Source organism: Grammomys surdaster, unplaced genomic scaffold (genome assembly GCF_004785775.1).
Source record: "Grammomys surdaster isolate TR1022 unplaced genomic scaffold, NIH_TR_1.0 171, whole genome shotgun sequence".
NCBI classification, from domain to species: Eukaryota; Metazoa; Chordata; class Mammalia; order Rodentia; family Muridae; genus Grammomys; species Grammomys surdaster.
In genome coordinates this window covers 261,609-279,092 of record NW_021604619.1, presented here as the reverse complement: position 1 = coordinate 279,092, position 17,484 = coordinate 261,609, and the positions used below count along the sequence as shown (strand labels likewise).

Here is a 17,484-nt window from a genome sequence, read left to right as displayed (position 1 = left end):
AAGGAAGGAAGGAAGGAAGGAAGGAAGGAAGGAAGGAAGGAAGGAAGGAAGGAAGGAAGGAGCTGAAACATACACACACACATGTACACACACTAACAAGAGAGACAAGATGGAGACGTCTTCTTCCATGAAAGAGTATTTGAGAGAAGATTTAAAAGTCAATTCGAAGCCCTGGGAAAATTTGGTAAAAAGAATTTCACTGATGGGACAACATGATCAAAAGTCTTCCTGGGCTTGCCTGAGTCAACAAGATTCTAACTTTTCAGAAGGGCTGGAATACTGTGATGGCTAAAGTACCCCAAGCAAATGTGAAGTTATGATCCTCTCCAAGGAGAAGAGATCATGTGAACCGTGGTTCAGAAAATCAAATAAATAACCATTGAAATATGTTTTTATTAGAGGGGAGTTGCAAAATACCATTGCTCTTAGGTCTACAGAAAAAGAGCCAGAGGAAAAGGCAAACACAAGCAAGTAGGAAGTAGTATAGCAACTTGGCCTGTCAGGTGGCCATGGTGACAGAAGGTATAATTTGTAGCATCTTACACAGGATCAATGGGATTTGCTGATAGGTCCAATAAAAAGAGAAATAACAAAGAATAATTGGAATGTGCCTAAGGCTTCTGATATGAGCAACTGGTTGGATAATGGGGTTCCTGACAGTGGGACAGAAAATACCAGGGTTTCATAGGGAACATTGCAGAAGAGGGCTCGGAAAGATGGCAAGAGCCAGAAGAACAAGGAGTTGGCTGTGAGATTGTGTAACCTAAGAATGTTGGAATCTACACCCATAAAGTCTCACCAACATGACCGCCTACACGTGAGCTGAATGAAGAAAAGAACGGATAGCCAAACTGGTAAAAGAAAGCCCAGGAGATAGCAATCCTACAGAAAGAACTACAGGCAACTAAGGAATGCTGGGACAGGAGAAGTAGTCTTCTGCAGGGAAGAACACTCCAGTACCAAATGGTCAGCCCTAGAAACATAAATGCAAGTAAGTTTATATAGACTGAGCAGGTACTTAGGAGTGTCTGTGTGTGTGTGTGTGTGTGCGTGGGGAAGGGAAAACCGTGTCATCATATAATCTCAAATCTAAAAGAAAGAATTTTGAAAAGGAAAACACCTGTGATATTTGTGTTTCCATGCCCAGTTTATTTAAAATAACTTCATTATATCCAGAAAATTGTTGGAGTGACGGTTTAATGGGTAAGAGAGTTTATTGCTCTTCCAGAGTAAGACCATCCACAACAGATGATTCATAGCCACTCATGACTCCAGGCTGGAAAGGAACCATAGCCTCTGGCCTCTGTTGGGACTGCACTCGTTAGCATATATCTGAACACATGTTGCACACACATACACACACACACATACATACACACACACACATACACACACACACACACACACATACACAGCTAATTAAAATATAATCTGTTTTTTATTTTTTTAAAAATTAGAAATGGTTCAGCCAAAAAAATCACTTGCCACCAAGCAAGACAATATGAATTTGACTCCAGGGACCCATGTGATGCAAGGAGAAAACCATCTTCAGCAAGTTATCCTCTGACCTCTGACCTCCACTTGCATGTGATACCCATGCCTACCCATCTGCCCACACACATTTAAAAATAAACATTTTTAAACTTTAAAAAAAAAAAGGATAGTATGGGAAGTCCTTTCCAGAACAGGCAAGAGAAAGAAACAAAAGGCGTTCGGATCAGAAAGAAAGAATTAAAAGACTTATTGTTTGCTGATGACACAATCTTTTGACTAAAAAAAACTACAGAGTACACACATTCACACACACACAAGCGCACACGCACACGTGCACATGCTGTTAGAATTCCTGTATGCGTCTCTTTCTGCTTTGGTTGGTTGCCTATATCATGCCTCCCTTAGTGTCATAATTATCTCAGGAAAAGAACTATAACCTTTTCATTTTTGTTCCACTGCAACTCATAAAATGTATCTTGAACACTCGAGGCTTTAAGAAAATAATAAACTGTCTTATTGAATAAATCAACGTTTGGGGTACTAGTTTAAAAATCCACGGCATACCTCTTCCATATCAGGGAGGATGATTTTCTTACCCAAATAACTTGCCTTTGAATACACATGGACAAGCTGGAGACTGTATTACAAGGGAGGACAAAATATGCAGGTTATTCCTTCCCTTAAACAAAGAGAAGTTCTGCTATGCGTCATGGAAAATTAAAGAGCAGGAAGAGAATGTGCCAACCAGACTTCTTGCATTATGATTTAGGGGAGATACTGTTTTGTCTCCCGTTCCTAGGTTCTAACTTCCTTCTCAAGTACTTAAGCTGGATGTTCTGTTGACTTTGTTTCTAGATTACACTGACAACCATTGGCTATGGAGACAAAACCCCCCTAACTTGGCTGGGAAGATTGCTCTCTGCGGGCTTCGCGCTCCTTGGCATTTCTTTCTTTGCACTTCCTGCTGTGAGTATCTTCTCAACAATAAAGCCCCTTCAATTGGGTCCTCAAGATTTGTTGGAGGGAGGGAATCCTCGCACACTGATGTTCTGACGAACAAGTCTATTTCATTGACCAATACTATTATTTTAATAAATGTTGACTTTTTTCTAAGTGTATCCAGGTAGATGATGTGTAAAATATGATCCTGAGTCTCCAATACCGGATAGATCTACATAAACAAATGATTCAGTTGTTTTTGTCAACATGCCACTAATCCATCTTAAATGCTTATAAACTTTTAAAGATACCTTCATTTAAACTAATTACTGCAATTTGGCTTCTAATGTACACAGATGGAAAGATAGATGTTCACAGGAGTTCTTTCCTCTTCCCAAACACTTGAATGAGAAGCATCTGACCTTAAGTGTTGTAAATGTGTCAGATGATTTATACAAGTGTCACAACCATTGATTTTTTTTTCCTCAATGAGCGGTTTCTGCATTTTGTCAGAATGAAGAACACATTTATCTCCCTCTGGGCTCCTGATTAGTTTCTCTTCAAAGGACGAGGCTTGACTTCCTGGTAATTTTAGCCTCTTGTTTCTTTAAGGGCAGTTGGACATGACATTACCATTTGCCTCTACCCTCCGGGCATCATGTTTTGGCCTCTCCATCTGAAGTGGAGCTGGGCATCAGGGAGCCAATAGTAAGAAGTGAGGGTCAGCCACAACAGGTGTGCCTAAGAAAAACAGTCTCCTCCTTCTTCCAGGCAGCAGGCGTGCCATGTGCAACCTCTGTCAAACTGAAACCTGAGAGCACATGCCAGAGAAATCCGAGCACACCGAGGTCAGATGAGGATTTTCAGTACCACAGACATTAAGTCACTATGCTTGTCGTTTGACAGTAAATGACCTCAGAGGGCACTCCTGCCCTTCCCACACTCAGGTCCCAACTTTCCACTGGCCAGCTGGTAAAGGCCCATACCACTCAAAACCATGGCAGGAGACTGCACAGACTATGCACAGACTTAGGTTTTATGCCTCAGTTAGACTTTTCATTTCTCACTAACTGTGTAACGATATTAGTGTGCTAGGACCCCTTTGACCAGGTACCACAGACTTGAGGACTTCAACAATAGAAAGTAGTCTCATGGCTTTTGGAGGCTAGATATTGAGATCGAGGAATTACCAGATCGAGTCCCCTCTAAGAGCTCTGAGAGGAAGAGTACTATCCGAGCCTCCTTCCTTGAGGTACTGAGGGAGGGCCATTCCTTTATGTGTCCTTATAACATTTATATTCAAATTTATTTATCTTATAAGTACATCATTTGTATGATTAGAATCTCCTCTAATGACTTCATCCTAACTTAACTACCCCTGGTGAGGACCCTCCTTGTATTCAAATAACTCACATTCTGAAGTATATGTAGTATATGAATTTGTGGAAACACAATTCAGACCAGTGATTTTTTTTTCTTAGAATATTTCTTCATTAAAACAGGGGAGGAAGACTTATGATAAGGACTGGTTGTGTCCAGATAAGTACTAGAATGAGTAATGTGATCATGTAAATCAACTGATTACTATGAAAAAAACTAAAATACTCTCCTTAACTTATGACTATAAAAATATATCTTTCCAGATACAAAATGGTAATATAAGATAGACATAGGGGCAGAATCTCCCATATCTAAAGTAGATTCTTTTTGTTGTTTTGTTTTAAGTCAGGGGTACTCTGTATAGCCCTGGCTGTCTTGACCAGGCTACATAGCTACCACATCCAGCCCAAAATCAGCTTTTATGACTGTCCCAGCAACCCAGAAAAAAAAAAAAAAAAAAAAAAAAAACAGAGAAAGACTCAATCATCAGATTCCCTACAGAAAAATACACCTTTTTGGAAATAGTAAAATTCAGTCTTGGGTTTCTTCTCCCCAAAAGCAATGCCACAAAATACCTGCTGTTTTATGTTTATATTTACCCCGAGACCACAGAGATGAATGGACTGTTAGGATAGATGGTAGAGGACAGCAGAAAAGGCACTGCACAGGAAGAAACATTGGAAATCTAGCAGCAAGGACAGGAAATGAAATTCTGCAATAAGCAAGCAGAGATGATTGTTCAAAGTACGTGAAGACTCAGGATTAGTTAGAGTCAGGGTCAGGATCTCCCATAGTACAAAGCAAGGATCCTATAATGACACTATGAGCCATTACAAGAAAGTTAAACTATGTTGTTGTGTTAGGTTACAGTCTTTCATGGAAACGTTTCCAATAAAGCGATTGCCATTTTTATATACAAATTAAATCAATCTATGTTAGAAACTCATAAAAATGTGCTTGTGCTAATCATACCATTCCTAAAAATGCCAAGGGAAGAGAGGCCTCTCCTGTGCATCTTTTTAATGTGATCTCACTACAGGTGCTGAGCTGTCACTTTGTCCTCTGTGCCTGCCAGCCAGCAATTCTTCCTGATTGAAATTTTGAACAATGAGTCAGCATTTTGCTGGGAGAGTCTCTTAGTCAGGGTTACTTTTTGCTGTGATGGAGCACCATGACCAGAAGCAACGTGGGGAGCAAAGGGTTTATTTCACTCACAATTCTATGTAAAAGTTCATCTTCAAAAGCAGTGGGAGCAGGAACTCAAGCAAAGCAGGAACCTAGAGGCAGGAGCTGATACAGGGGCTGATGGAGGGATGCTGCTTACTTGCTTGCTCCCCCTGGCTTGCTCACTCTGCTTTCTTATAGAACCTGGGACTACTAGCCAAGCAATAGCACTACCTATAATGCACTGGGACACCCCCCCCCATCAATCACTAATTAAGGAAATGCCCCACAAGCTTCCCTACAATCCCCATATTATGAAAGCATAATTAACTGGGGTTTCCTCCTCTCAGATGAATTTAGCTTGTGTCAAGTTGATAAAAATATCTTCAGCACAGTTGACCTCTTGCCACCCTGCCACATAAATAAATCACTGCTAAGCCACCTTGCCCTTCTTGTCCTTCCCAAAGATTACACATTAATATTGATATCACAATATATAATATTTTCAAACTTAAAGGTTCCACAGTCTTACAAACTCAAACACTTTAAAACTTTAATCTCTTAAAAAAAAAAAAGGCCAAAGTCTTTGCTAAAATACAAAGTCTCTCAACTGAAGGCTTCTATAAAATCAAAAATAAATTACTTTCTTGCTTCAAGAGGAAAAAACCAGGTCATAGTCACAATCTGAACAAAATCAAAGCAAACTCCAACTATGTAAATAACGCAATAACCAATGTCTGGGATCCATGATCTTCTGGGCTTCTCCAGAGGACTTGGGTTACCTCTCCAATTCTGCCCTCTGAAGCATACACAGCTTGTCTTCTAGGCTCCCACAGGCTCCACTCCAGGGTTCCTATTGTTTCTGGTGGTCATCCCATATCACTGGCCATCTCCATACTGCTGAGGTCTCTTGCCACAACTGGGCTGCACTTTCACTAATTAGTAGCCTTACTTGGGGTCTCTTTAGGTACTCCATCCTTGCCACACAGTACCAAGCCTCAGCTGTTCTCCTTGACCCCATCATGCCTTCAAAACCAGTACTTCCTCAGCTGCCAGCAGGAGGTACAACCTTGGCTGCCTCTAGAAGAACACAGCTTCTGTGTGCTGACTCTGAGGAAACACTTCCCAGAAGACTTTACCTCCGTAATACTGATCTCTTCTTAATCACAGTTGATTTTACAGCTCCAGCTGACCAGAAACCACAGACCTTTACACAAGAGGCCCTGTAGAGTCTTTGCTTCCCTCTGAGACTTCACAAGCCAGGATTCCATCGTCTACTGCATTGCTCTTAACATCCTTATCTCCCAAGCTCCAACAAAACAGCTCACTGAGCTCTTAATGAACACTCAACAGCTTTTCTAGCCCAGAGTTCCAAAGTCCTTGTACAATCCCAGAACAACATGGTCAGGTCTGTCACAGCAATACCTTACTATTCAGTACCAACTTCTGTCTTAGTCACTGTTCTATTACTATGAAGAGACACTATGACCAAGGCAACTCTTATAAAAGAAAGCATTTAATTGGATGCTTGCTTACAGTTTCAGGGGGTCAGGTGACTATCATCACGGAAGGAGGCATAGGGGCAAGTGTGTCACTGGAACAGTAGCTAAGAGCTACACTCTGATCCACAAGCAGAGAGAATCTTAGCCTGCCATGGGCTGTTTAACGCCCAAAGCCCACCCCAGTGACACACTTCCTCCACCAAGGCCACATCTCCTAATCCTTCTGAAATAGGGTCACTCTCTAATAACTAAAGCATTCAAATACACAAGCCCATGGGGGCTATTCTTATTCAAACCAACACAGAAAGGTAGAAGAGGATTGTGAGCCTTTCCTCTTTGGGGTTTCCCTAACCCTGGAAACTCAGTAGCCATGGCATCCTATCTTACCTTAACAGCAGAAGAACTCTGTTGCACCTTACAGGGTCAACAAGCCACTTATCCCAAAAGCCAATGTAGGCTACCTCCTCCAGCTCCCTCCAGCTCCCTCCAGCCCTAGGCTACTGAGCTCCTGCAGGCTGACCAGACTTCCCTATAGCAGCCTCGCAAGCCAGTCTTGCTAACTCCTCCTGCTGGACCCCCTAGCTATAAATCGCTTTTCTTATGAAGTAATTGGGATTTATACAGATTGAATCCCTTTAGCTATCCAACTGGCTTAAGTTCAATGCAACAAGTAGTTCTGTTTGATTTGAAATATTAACTATTCCACAAATACATATTAGCTACTATCTGCAATCATTAAAAATACTGACAAATATACTTTTAATAGATAAAAAAAATCTAAAGTGTTAAAAGTCAACATAGGGTGGTTCCAATCAATATTGAGGGAGAAAACTGGACTGCTTGAAGTTGAATGATATGAAGGAGGTAAACATTTCGAATTTTTGTCAAGGTATTTCTTCCCACTTGGCATTTAGGTAACATTTATTTGCCTAGAATCAAATCTTAAAGCCTAAAACTTTCATTTTTGTTAGCCTAGAAAATTAGCGAAAATCAATTTGAAGGAATTGCTCCTATTACCGGTATTGGAAGAGATGGCAAACAAATAAAAGATGAAGCCATGTTGCATCTGTGTTTACAACATAACAGACGTCTGTGTAGAGATGCCGACAGTATGTGAATAGAGGCGGGGGAAAGTTGACATAGAACATAATGAGACAGGGAACAGACCTGCTTAATAACTGCTGTAATGTGTGGTCTGGCACAAGGGACATGTAGTAAACAATTGCTAGCTACTAAAATATGCTTCAAAGTAATATGCCATGTGATTTTTAGTGTCATTGTCTATTGCTTTGTGGATACTAAAGTATACTATGTAGGACCTCTGTTTGTTTTCAAGAGGAGATTAACTCTGAACCCCCTTATTCATATGTTTAGTGCTGAAAATGATAGCTATTGGTTTTAACTCAATGTTTATTTTAAAAGTCTGAATTATGATCAGAGCAAGTAATATATAAATAAATCACAAATAAAGATATATGTTATAAAGCTGTTGTGTGTTCTCTCCTACATGTTTATACTTAATGAGAAATAAAGTTAGGAGAAGAATCAGCTGATCTTTCCCAAGAAGTCTCATTTAACAAACAAACAAACAAACAAATAAACAAACAACAGGTTCAAATGACTAGAGTTGATCTGGATTTGGAAGTGGAGAGCATTGGTGATTCCAAGTGGCGAAATAATATTTAAATCTACAAACCAGATCATACAAAGCAGGTTTTATAAAGCTTAGCTTATGTTACTTCAACCTGTATGAGATGGAGATGCTGGACAGTACAAGACCTGAACTGAAAGAGAGAGAAAACATAACCCATGACTTAATTGTTCATTTCAGGGCACAGTCATTCATCCTAATTAGTAGTAGAGGAGGGCAGTGCCTACTAGTAGTAAATAGTATTATCTTACAATTTTGTTATTTTAAACATGACTGCACTACCTATTGTCTGGTTATTGTCACAATGTGCTCAGAATTGTGAAATCTCAAGATAAGATGGAAGGTCAAGGACTATCTAAGGTCCAAAAATATCTTAGTCGAGTTGTCACAGAGCTGATACCTTCTATAGATAAAATAAAATATTATTTTAAAACCCACCACTTCTCCAAGAGGTATCTCACCTTTAAGATAACAAGGGTTGGGCATTTCTTGCCTGCAGAAGATACTGACTTAGTACTGAGAAGATACTCAACTCTAACCTAAGGGTTAGACTTCTTGAAGTTTAATAAAAGGCAAATAATTTATAGCTAGCAAGTAAAATCCACAGACTTGAAAGCACTGGAGCTCCCAGCATCATACTAATGAAGTCAAGAACATAGGCAAAGCCCAGAGACGGAATTTAGCAAGCTCTGAATGTGAACCCAAGGTTGAGACAAAAGGCATCTTGATTTCACAGACATCAGCCTGAAACAAACTAAAAAGAGAAGTAAGCCTCAAAGAACCAGAATTTTCAGTTCAAGATGATAAGCAAAAGGAAATCAAACCAGCAGCGATAACAAAGCACCCAGGACTAGAGATGGCTCAGTAGTTGAGTGTATGCCCACTCTTGTAGAAGAAAGCCTGGGTTCAGTTCCCAGAACCCACATTGAACAGCATTCAACCACCCTTATCTCCAGTTCCCAGAGATCTGACTTATCATTCGGAATCCTCTTTCCTGATCACATACATGCATATACATATAATTTACACTAAAATAAGCCATTAAAGGACAAAATACACCTTAAAATTACACAAAGGAGAGTATATTCATTTTTCTCACCCCACATTCTAAATAGGCAAGCCAAAACCAGAATAGGTAAAATATACTAAAAGGGCCGGTTAAAAGTAAGGAAATCAGGGATGAGTTTGTCAATGAGTCAAGCTCTTGATGTTGTTGTTGGGGGGGGGTCTCTTGTTTGTTTGCTTGTTTGTTTTCATACAGACAAGCCAAATCTCCAGCTGTAAACCTGACAGCCTCCCTTTAATGGCTATAGCTTGACTAGATCTAAACCCACCCACTCCCCTCAATTTTTTCCAGATTTTGTTCATGATGGATAATGTACAATCCCAGTCTCATCAGTGTTAAAAGTAACCCAATATCTATAAGAGCAATGCTTTAAATCACCCAAATTCAAAACCCAGCCCAGTCCAAAGCAGAGTTCACCTTCCTAAATTCTACCATTTAAGACCACTTGCTTGAATTAAATGATCATTTCCGTCTCTAAGTGTGAGGCTTCTTCTGATATCTGAAATTGACTGATAATAATTCCCAGTTGATTTACCACAGAACAAGAGTCATTATCTTTGGGCAGTATTAACCAACAGCTTGCCATTATCTAGCAGTATTAGAACAAAGATAAATAATGTTTTTTCTTAAAATAAGCAATACATTGATTATCAACAGATCGCATACTGTTTGTTTTGTCCTTTTTTTTTTTTTTTTTTTTTTTACAATTCATTGTAGAGGTGTTTGAGATATTTGTTCCTTAAAATGCTACTATTCTGTATTTCGTTCCAGGGCATTCTTGGCTCAGGTTTTGCATTAAAAGTACAGGAACAGCACCGCCAGAAGCATTTTGAGAAAAGAAGGAATCCAGCTGCCAACCTCATCCAGGTACGTGTCAGCATGGTAGGCAGAAGGCAACATCTACCTCCAGAACTGCTTCATGGGTCATTTTCCAATTGCTGTGCTTCATTGTATCCTAGAGCTATTTACTATTTGGTCATGAAATTAAAAAAACAAAAACAAAAAAAGGTCAAACCTTAATGAACTGTCTTGAATTTGGGCAGGTATTGTCCTTTTCCCCAATAACAACCACAAAGCATGTTTTCCAGATAATGGTCTATGCATTATTAAGTTAGTAATCAGCACCACCAACACTGTGCAGAGGTCACCAGTCCTGTCACTCCTGGAAGGACTTAATCCATTTTATGAATCACTGTATGAAGAATAATTGGTCATTAAGTGATAGAGCAGAGCACAGTATCATCCCTGGCATCCTGTGACTTTCTCTAGCCTGTTGTATATTACTATTGTGAAGAACATACATGTTTAGAATGTTGAGGCTTAGTTTTTGTAGAATTGCTTTTAGTGCACTTCAGGGAGATAGCCTGAGGGCATTAATGCTTGAGAATATTAGATAATAAGCATATTGTTTGAAGCTAGTGCGTAATACATGGGTTTTGTGTTAGCATTTATTTTTTTTCAACAATTCAGGATATGTGTTAACATTTTTCTAAATATTTCTCTTTTTTTGCCATTCATTTTTGTTTGTTTTATTTTGTTTGTTTGCTTGCTTGTGTCTTGTTTTGTTTTGGTAGTTGGTGATTTTGTTTGGGGGGGGTTGTTCTGTTTTCTTTTTGCTTTGGGATTTTGGTTTTGTTTTGGATCTTCACTAGTGGTAGAGTACAGAGTATGGCTATTTCCTATGCCTTTTGGGAATTGAACTGTGTTAAGAATCACAAGGTATCTTTTCTACATCAATGATATGAAGTTATTATTGTACAAAGAACATAATAGTTCTATAACCTAAGGTTATCTCTCTGCCCTCTGCCTGACAAGTAGCTGAGCCTCCAGGGTTTGAACCTGGGGATGCTAGGATGTATATATGAGACACTAGAGGAATTGTTTCCATGGGGATATATATGATGGTTTGTATATGCTCAGCCCAGGGAAAGGCACTATTAGAAGGTGTGGCCCTGTTGGAGTAGGTGTGTCACTGTGGGTGTGGACTTTAAGGCCCTCATCCTAGCTGCCTGGAAGCTAGTATTTTCCTAGAAGCCTTCTGATAAAGATGTAAAATTCTCAGCTTCTCCTGCACCATGCCCATCTCTGCCATGCTCACACCCTGATGATAATGTTCTGAACCTCTGAACCTGTAAGCCAGCCCTAATTAAATGCTGTCCTTATAAAGAGTTGCCTTGGTCAGTGTCTGTTCACAGCAGTAAAACCCTAACTAAGACAGAAGTTAGTACTGAGAGTGGGATATTTCTTTTTGTTTTTTGTTTTCTTTTTTTAATTTATTTTTAAATCAAATCGTAATTTTTACTTATTCACCCAGGAGTTATAAACATAAAAAGGCAGGACATGGGGAAGGGGATAACATCGGAGTGTGAGTGTTCAGGGGGGCACAGATATCTTTCAGAACAGGGTATCAGCTGGGTGAAGGTTCAGGGGACAGGTCATTATGACTCTGCCTATGATTCACTTGTCCTTATCTAAGTTGGTACTATCCGCCGAGACTATCTATTTACAAGGTCTATGACTACTCAGGCTGGTAAATTTCCACAAAAGCTGCCTGTTTACAATAGCTTATAGCCATTTGTTTCAATGTTTTTCCACAGAGACTCAACACTTTGTGTTAGCATACATGTATGACAGACCTATTGCTGGTTTAGGCCTATGGCTGATTTTAGGCCTTCAGTGTATAAGCAGGGCTGCCTCTGACATCACCTCCCTTCTCTAAGTATTGAAGGGTTGTGGTGATTCTAATCTTGCAAAGGTGGGGATAGAGGCCTGACCTCCAGTAATTGAAGAGGACCTTGTAATGGCTCTGGTCCCCCTGTCGTTGTCCAGTGAAGCATAAAGGCCATAGAATGGGATATTTCTGTGTTAGGCCTAACCATGCTTTTGTTTAGAAGAATGTGGATTTAGGGACTTTGGATTTGGGAAACCATGGAATGTTTAAGAAGGATTTAATGAGCCATCCTCATATGAATATGGAAGACTTTGTTGCTGTGAGTTATTTGAACTGTGCAGACCTGGCCCAAGAGGTTTCAGAGGAGAAGAATGTTTCTGTGATATTTTGGTGAAGAATGTGGCTGCTTTTTGCTCTTGTCTGAAGAGTCTACCTGAGGCTAAAGCAAAGCAATTTATATTAACTGCATTGACAAAGAACGTCTCAAAAGAGCCCAGTAAAGACTTTGTTTTCTGGATAAGTCTCGTGAAGAACATTTTGAACAAGTGTAGCAAGCTTAGAAAGGAAAAATATAAAATATATGGTTCGAGTATTAAAGGGGCACCAGGAAGTGAAATGGAGCCAAATCCTGAGTTCTAGGAGATGACAGATTAAGGGAGTGGGACTTTGAGGCATGATCTCACCCAGCTAAATTTAGATCCAGGCCTGTGGTACACACCTTTAATTCCAGGAGATAAAGCCAGCCAGATCTCTGAGCTCAAGGCCAGCCTGGGACAAAGCAAGATCTATGTGAAGACACGCTTAAGAGGCATGGTGGTACATACCTTTAATCCCAGGAGACAGGCATGGAGATCTCTGAGTTCAAGGTCAATCTATAGAGCAAGATCCAGAACAACCAAGTTTAGGCAGTGAAGGAGTTGAAAAACCAGAAAGCTAGTGGTAATAGAACACGGGGGCCATGTTCTAGCTCCTGCAAGCAGCAGAACTCAGCAAACTTTGACCGTTTGACTCTAGCTTTAGTCAGGAATAGAAGGGACTACTGGGACAATTGATGCTGGTTAATTGATGCTGGAGGTAAGAAATTAGAGGTGATTAAGAAGAGGCCAGCATCACTGAGGTGAGACCTTCTGGGAAGTGTTTTCTGAGAGCACAAAGAAGCTGTGTTCCAGGGAGAGCCAAGATTGTACCTTGTGCTGCAGCTGGACTTGGTAATGTGTAAGAGTCACTGAGGTGGTACTGGTTTGGAAGCATGACGGTGTCATGAACGGCAGCTGAAACTTGGCACTTCGAGAGACCATGGAAGGCCATTGGTAAAGGTGAAGCCTCAGTTGTATTTGATAGCCCAAGTCTGAAGGGGTCATGCAAAGAAGCTTAGGCTTGGCACCATGAAGAGAGCCTATGAGAGGCCATATCAGTAAAGCCTAGTTGCAGCAGAAGACCCCCATGTATTGCAGATGCCAGTATCATGGTATGATCACCAGGAACAACAGCAGCAGTGGAGTGGATCAACCTGAGCTTAGAGTGCTACAGAGGGCAGAGCTAGAGAAGTGACACCAGCCCTTTGGAGAAGCCCAGAAGATCATGTGTGGATCCCAGACACTGGAACAAAAAGCTGTAACATTGAAGTTGTCTTGGAGACCCCAAGATTTTTGAGATCCCAGAGGAATGGTCTCTCTGCTGAGGAAAGCTGCTAACAGGGAAGTGGAACCAGTCCAGGAGAAAGAAGTTTGTTGCAGTCAACAAAGATTAAAAAAAAAAAAAAAAAAAAGAGTTGGAGATCTGAAGATAGCCTTGAAATCAGCCATGGAGATGTAGAGTTTAGAGTTTGCCCAGCTGGTTTCTTGTATTGCTTTGGAGATTACAGTTAAGAGATTGTAGGAACTTTGAACTTTGGACTTTTAATATTGTTGAGCCTGCTATAGATTATGGGGACTTTGGAAGTTGAACTAAATGTATTTTTCATTATGCTTTGTTTTGGTATGGCCTCCATAGAGTCATATGTTTTCACAAGTATATGGGGGCTAAAGAATGGAATGTGATAGTTTGTATATACTGATCCCAGGGAGTGGCACCATTAGAAGTTGTGGCCCTGTTGAAGTAGGTGTGTCACTGTGGGTGTGGGTTTTAAGACCGCCATCCTAGCTGCTTGGAAGCCTTCTGATGAAGATGCGAAATCCTCAGCTTCTCCTGCCATGCTCCCACCTTGATGATAATGAACTGAACCTCTGAACCTGTAAGCCAACTCCAATTAAATGTTGGCCTTATAAAATTTTCCTTGATCATGGTGTCTATTCACTGCAAGAAAACCCTAAGACGATATAGCAAGCACATTGCTTTAATTTAGACCTCAGGTTTGAGTGGGTAAACTTCTCAGTTGCAACCACTGTGAACTGTTCCGTTAGCTTTGCCTATGTATCTGGAATGCAGTTCATCCAACATAAAGGAAGCTAGAAAGGAGACTGTGGTTTATCTGTATCCCAAAGGAAATCTGTATCAAATGACTAAATAAGTGCACTAGTTTTAAACGTTATTTTACAGATGTTTACAAGAGATGGACCATTGGACATGAATTCCAAGGCAAACCATTGACAGTCACTATTCTTTTAAGCATTTTTTAAAAAGTAAATAAAGGCCAGTTGGTGTTGCTGCATGCCTTTAATCCCAAGACTCAGAGGCAGGCAGATCTTGTGAGTTCAAGGTCAGCTCGGTCTACATCGAGAGTTCCAGGACAGCCAGGGCTACAAAGAAAAACCCTGTCTCAAAAAAACAACAAAAGCAAGACAAAAGGTAAATCACAGTTGTAAATATGGCTGACCAGTGAAGACTGCTGCTCCAGAAGACCCTGGTTTAATTCTCAGTGCTATGATGGTTCATGTCTATCTGTAATTCTAGTTTCCTCTGGCCTCTACAGGCACCAGGCACACACAAGGTACACAGATAAACATGCAAACAAAACACCCATACACATGAAAACAAACAAAACTTTTCTTAAAAGATCACAAATGAATAAGTAAAATTGCCTTCTTGCCGAAAAAGTCCCTAAGTTCATAGAAGCTTAAGCTCTTTTGCCAGGAGCTGGGAATGCAATTCAATGACAAGTGCTTCTGTAGCCTGTATAAAGCCCTGGACGGAACCTCCAGGATTTAAAAGTCTGAAACCAAACCACAGTCAGCATAATGATAGAAGCACACACTACAGGCACACAGGATACTCACTGATTTGCACCCGTGAGGACTCCATACTGAAGTTCATGTGCTTTTCAGATACCTACAGGTACATCTCCTAGAATGTGAGCTGCTCTATTGGAAAGCAAAGCCTTGCACGTCTCCCGTGCACATCAACTGTGACAATCCAAAGCTGTGCTGCCAATACAGTAACCAGTGGCTCCATGTCGCCGTATCAGCCTAAGTGAATTAAAGATTAAAAACTGACCTCTATGGTGAGACTAACGCATATCAAGTGTTCGGTACCCTTTAAGTGGCTGTTAGCAGCTATGGTGCATAGGAAATATCTCCAAGAATCACAGTAGGGACTTGTCTCATCGGTTTTGTCCTTATCAATTACTGACTCATGAGGAAAAATTTCTGACTGAACTTCAAAACAAATTGTTTTCCCTGCAGTAAATCCTTAGAGAAGCGGAACTTATATGTCTATTGCCAAGGCAGGACAACCTATGGTAGGTATGGATGTCAACGGAACAGTTTAGCTCAGGGGCCTTGAGCTCCACTGTATGCAACTTGATTATGTGACATAGTTTGTGATTAGGAAGTGAACTTTCATAATGATAAAGGGTAATCATGAATTTTACTTAAAATTCCACATCATTTGAGCACAAACTATAAGACTTGAAATGTTTAAGAATACCTGAAAATCTGTGCTTTAGTTTCAGGAATCAAAATTTGGATTTGCTAACTTAGGAATTGGCTGCCCACTCACTCTAATGAAATGTATTTATTTAAGCTGCATAAGAATAACATAATATTTTTTGATTATTGCATCTCCCTTATGTAGTGTCTGAACAGAATTTGGGGGTTTAGTTAGATATTGTAGAAATCTATCTTTTTAACTGAGATATGAATTTTTTGAACGATAGAGTAGTTTGAAAAGCAAGCTTCACTCGCTGATCCTTTCATTTCTTACCTCATAAACCTGGCTGAATATACAAAGCATAAAGAGCAGCGGCGTTATCATTTGTCTTAAGGCTGAGCTACACTCTTGCCACCACCACAGCAAGTGAGATGTTCAAATTGCCTTGTCATGTGGTTGTGAAAGAACTAAATTAACCAGCATCTCAGGGATTTAGAGGAAAAAAAAGTTTAAAATCCTAGAAGCTCGAAGCAAATTTAGCTCTGTCAATATCTTTGCAGGATTCATTTAAATTAACTTTTCAAGTGGAGCAGTCTGGGAAAAGAAATCAGCTCTCGGTAACATTCTGAATACCTGCCCAAATGTCACAACTTTTATTAATAATGCCTAAAACTTGCCGAGTCTTTTCTAGTTTGCAGAATGCCTTCAACACATTATTCTACTTGATCATCGAGACAGCCTAGTCAGAGCTAGATCTAAATCCTGGCTTTTTGAGTCCAAATCCAATTTTGGAAATCTTCATACATGTATACAAAGTACCTTGATCAGATCCACCCCGACTTCCTTCTTTCTACTCACCCTCCCCCCAACCAAAACATCTCCCCCTCAACTTGCTCTTCTACAACCCACTGAGTCCAATTCGTGATGTCCATATGTGCCTGAGCATTGGGTCATCATCCAGTGGGATCATGGCACCATCTATCCAAAGAAAATGAATAGGATAGACTGCTGGAATCTTTAAGTGATTTGATCTTCTACATATAAACATAACTGCTTGTGAAGTCATAAGTACAGTGGTCAGATCATGTCCTGAGAACATCACTACACAGCCTCTTCCCAATCTCCTGGTTGAGATATCCATGTTAGTTGGTATCTCATCCTTTCTGCCACCACTTCTTCAATATTTCCTCAGCCTTGAGGCTGATCAAAGGTAGGACTCAAACTTCAACATTGTACCCTCCACAGGCATTACAGAGCTTTTGGGTAGACACTAACAAAATTATCAGAGGTTTATAATAAAAATTCTGGAGACGTGTTACCTGTTCAGTGTGGAGTAAGGCTAAAAGCAAAACCAACAAATCACTGCATTTTTTTAAAACCAGCCCTGACAGACCAGTGAGAAGGTGGGCTGGAAGATGATCCTGCCACCATTAAAAAGCTATCAAATCCCCAAAAAAAGCAAGCTACATATTTAAGCTTTAGCTTTATCTGGTAAATAACTTGATTGGTCTTCTCTCAGCCACCCTAAAGAAAGCAACTAGTCAGTATTCACAGCCCAGCCTATACAAGTTGATGCACTACCCCTCATGCTTCATGCTTCAGTCACGGAGAACAGATTCAGAAATGGGATAGATGGAAAAGTATGAATGCAGAACAGAAAATAGAAGGAAACACCAGGTTGTTACAGCATCTCGGAGAGTAAAATAGAAAGGTGTGTGTGTGTGTGTGTGTGTGTGTGTGTGTGTGTGTGTGTGTGTGTGTGTCAGAGAGAGAGAGAGAGAGAGAGAGAGGGAGGGAGAGAGAGAGAGAG

General features: G+C 40.3%; 1 protein-coding gene across 1 annotated transcript in view; it reads left to right on the top strand.

Annotated features, from left to right (window-relative positions):
* The window catches only part of Kcnq5 (potassium voltage-gated channel subfamily Q member 5), a 540,403-nt gene that overhangs the window by 442,151 nt on the left and 80,768 nt on the right, over positions 1 to 17,484 (top strand). The window contains exons 6-7 of the mRNA XM_028767237.1: positions 2,350 to 2,460; positions 9,968 to 10,063. Of these exons, the coding sequence (XP_028623070.1) occupies positions 2,350 to 2,460; positions 9,968 to 10,063 (207 nt within the window). The remainder of the gene's footprint in view (positions 1 to 2,349; positions 2,461 to 9,967; positions 10,064 to 17,484) is intronic.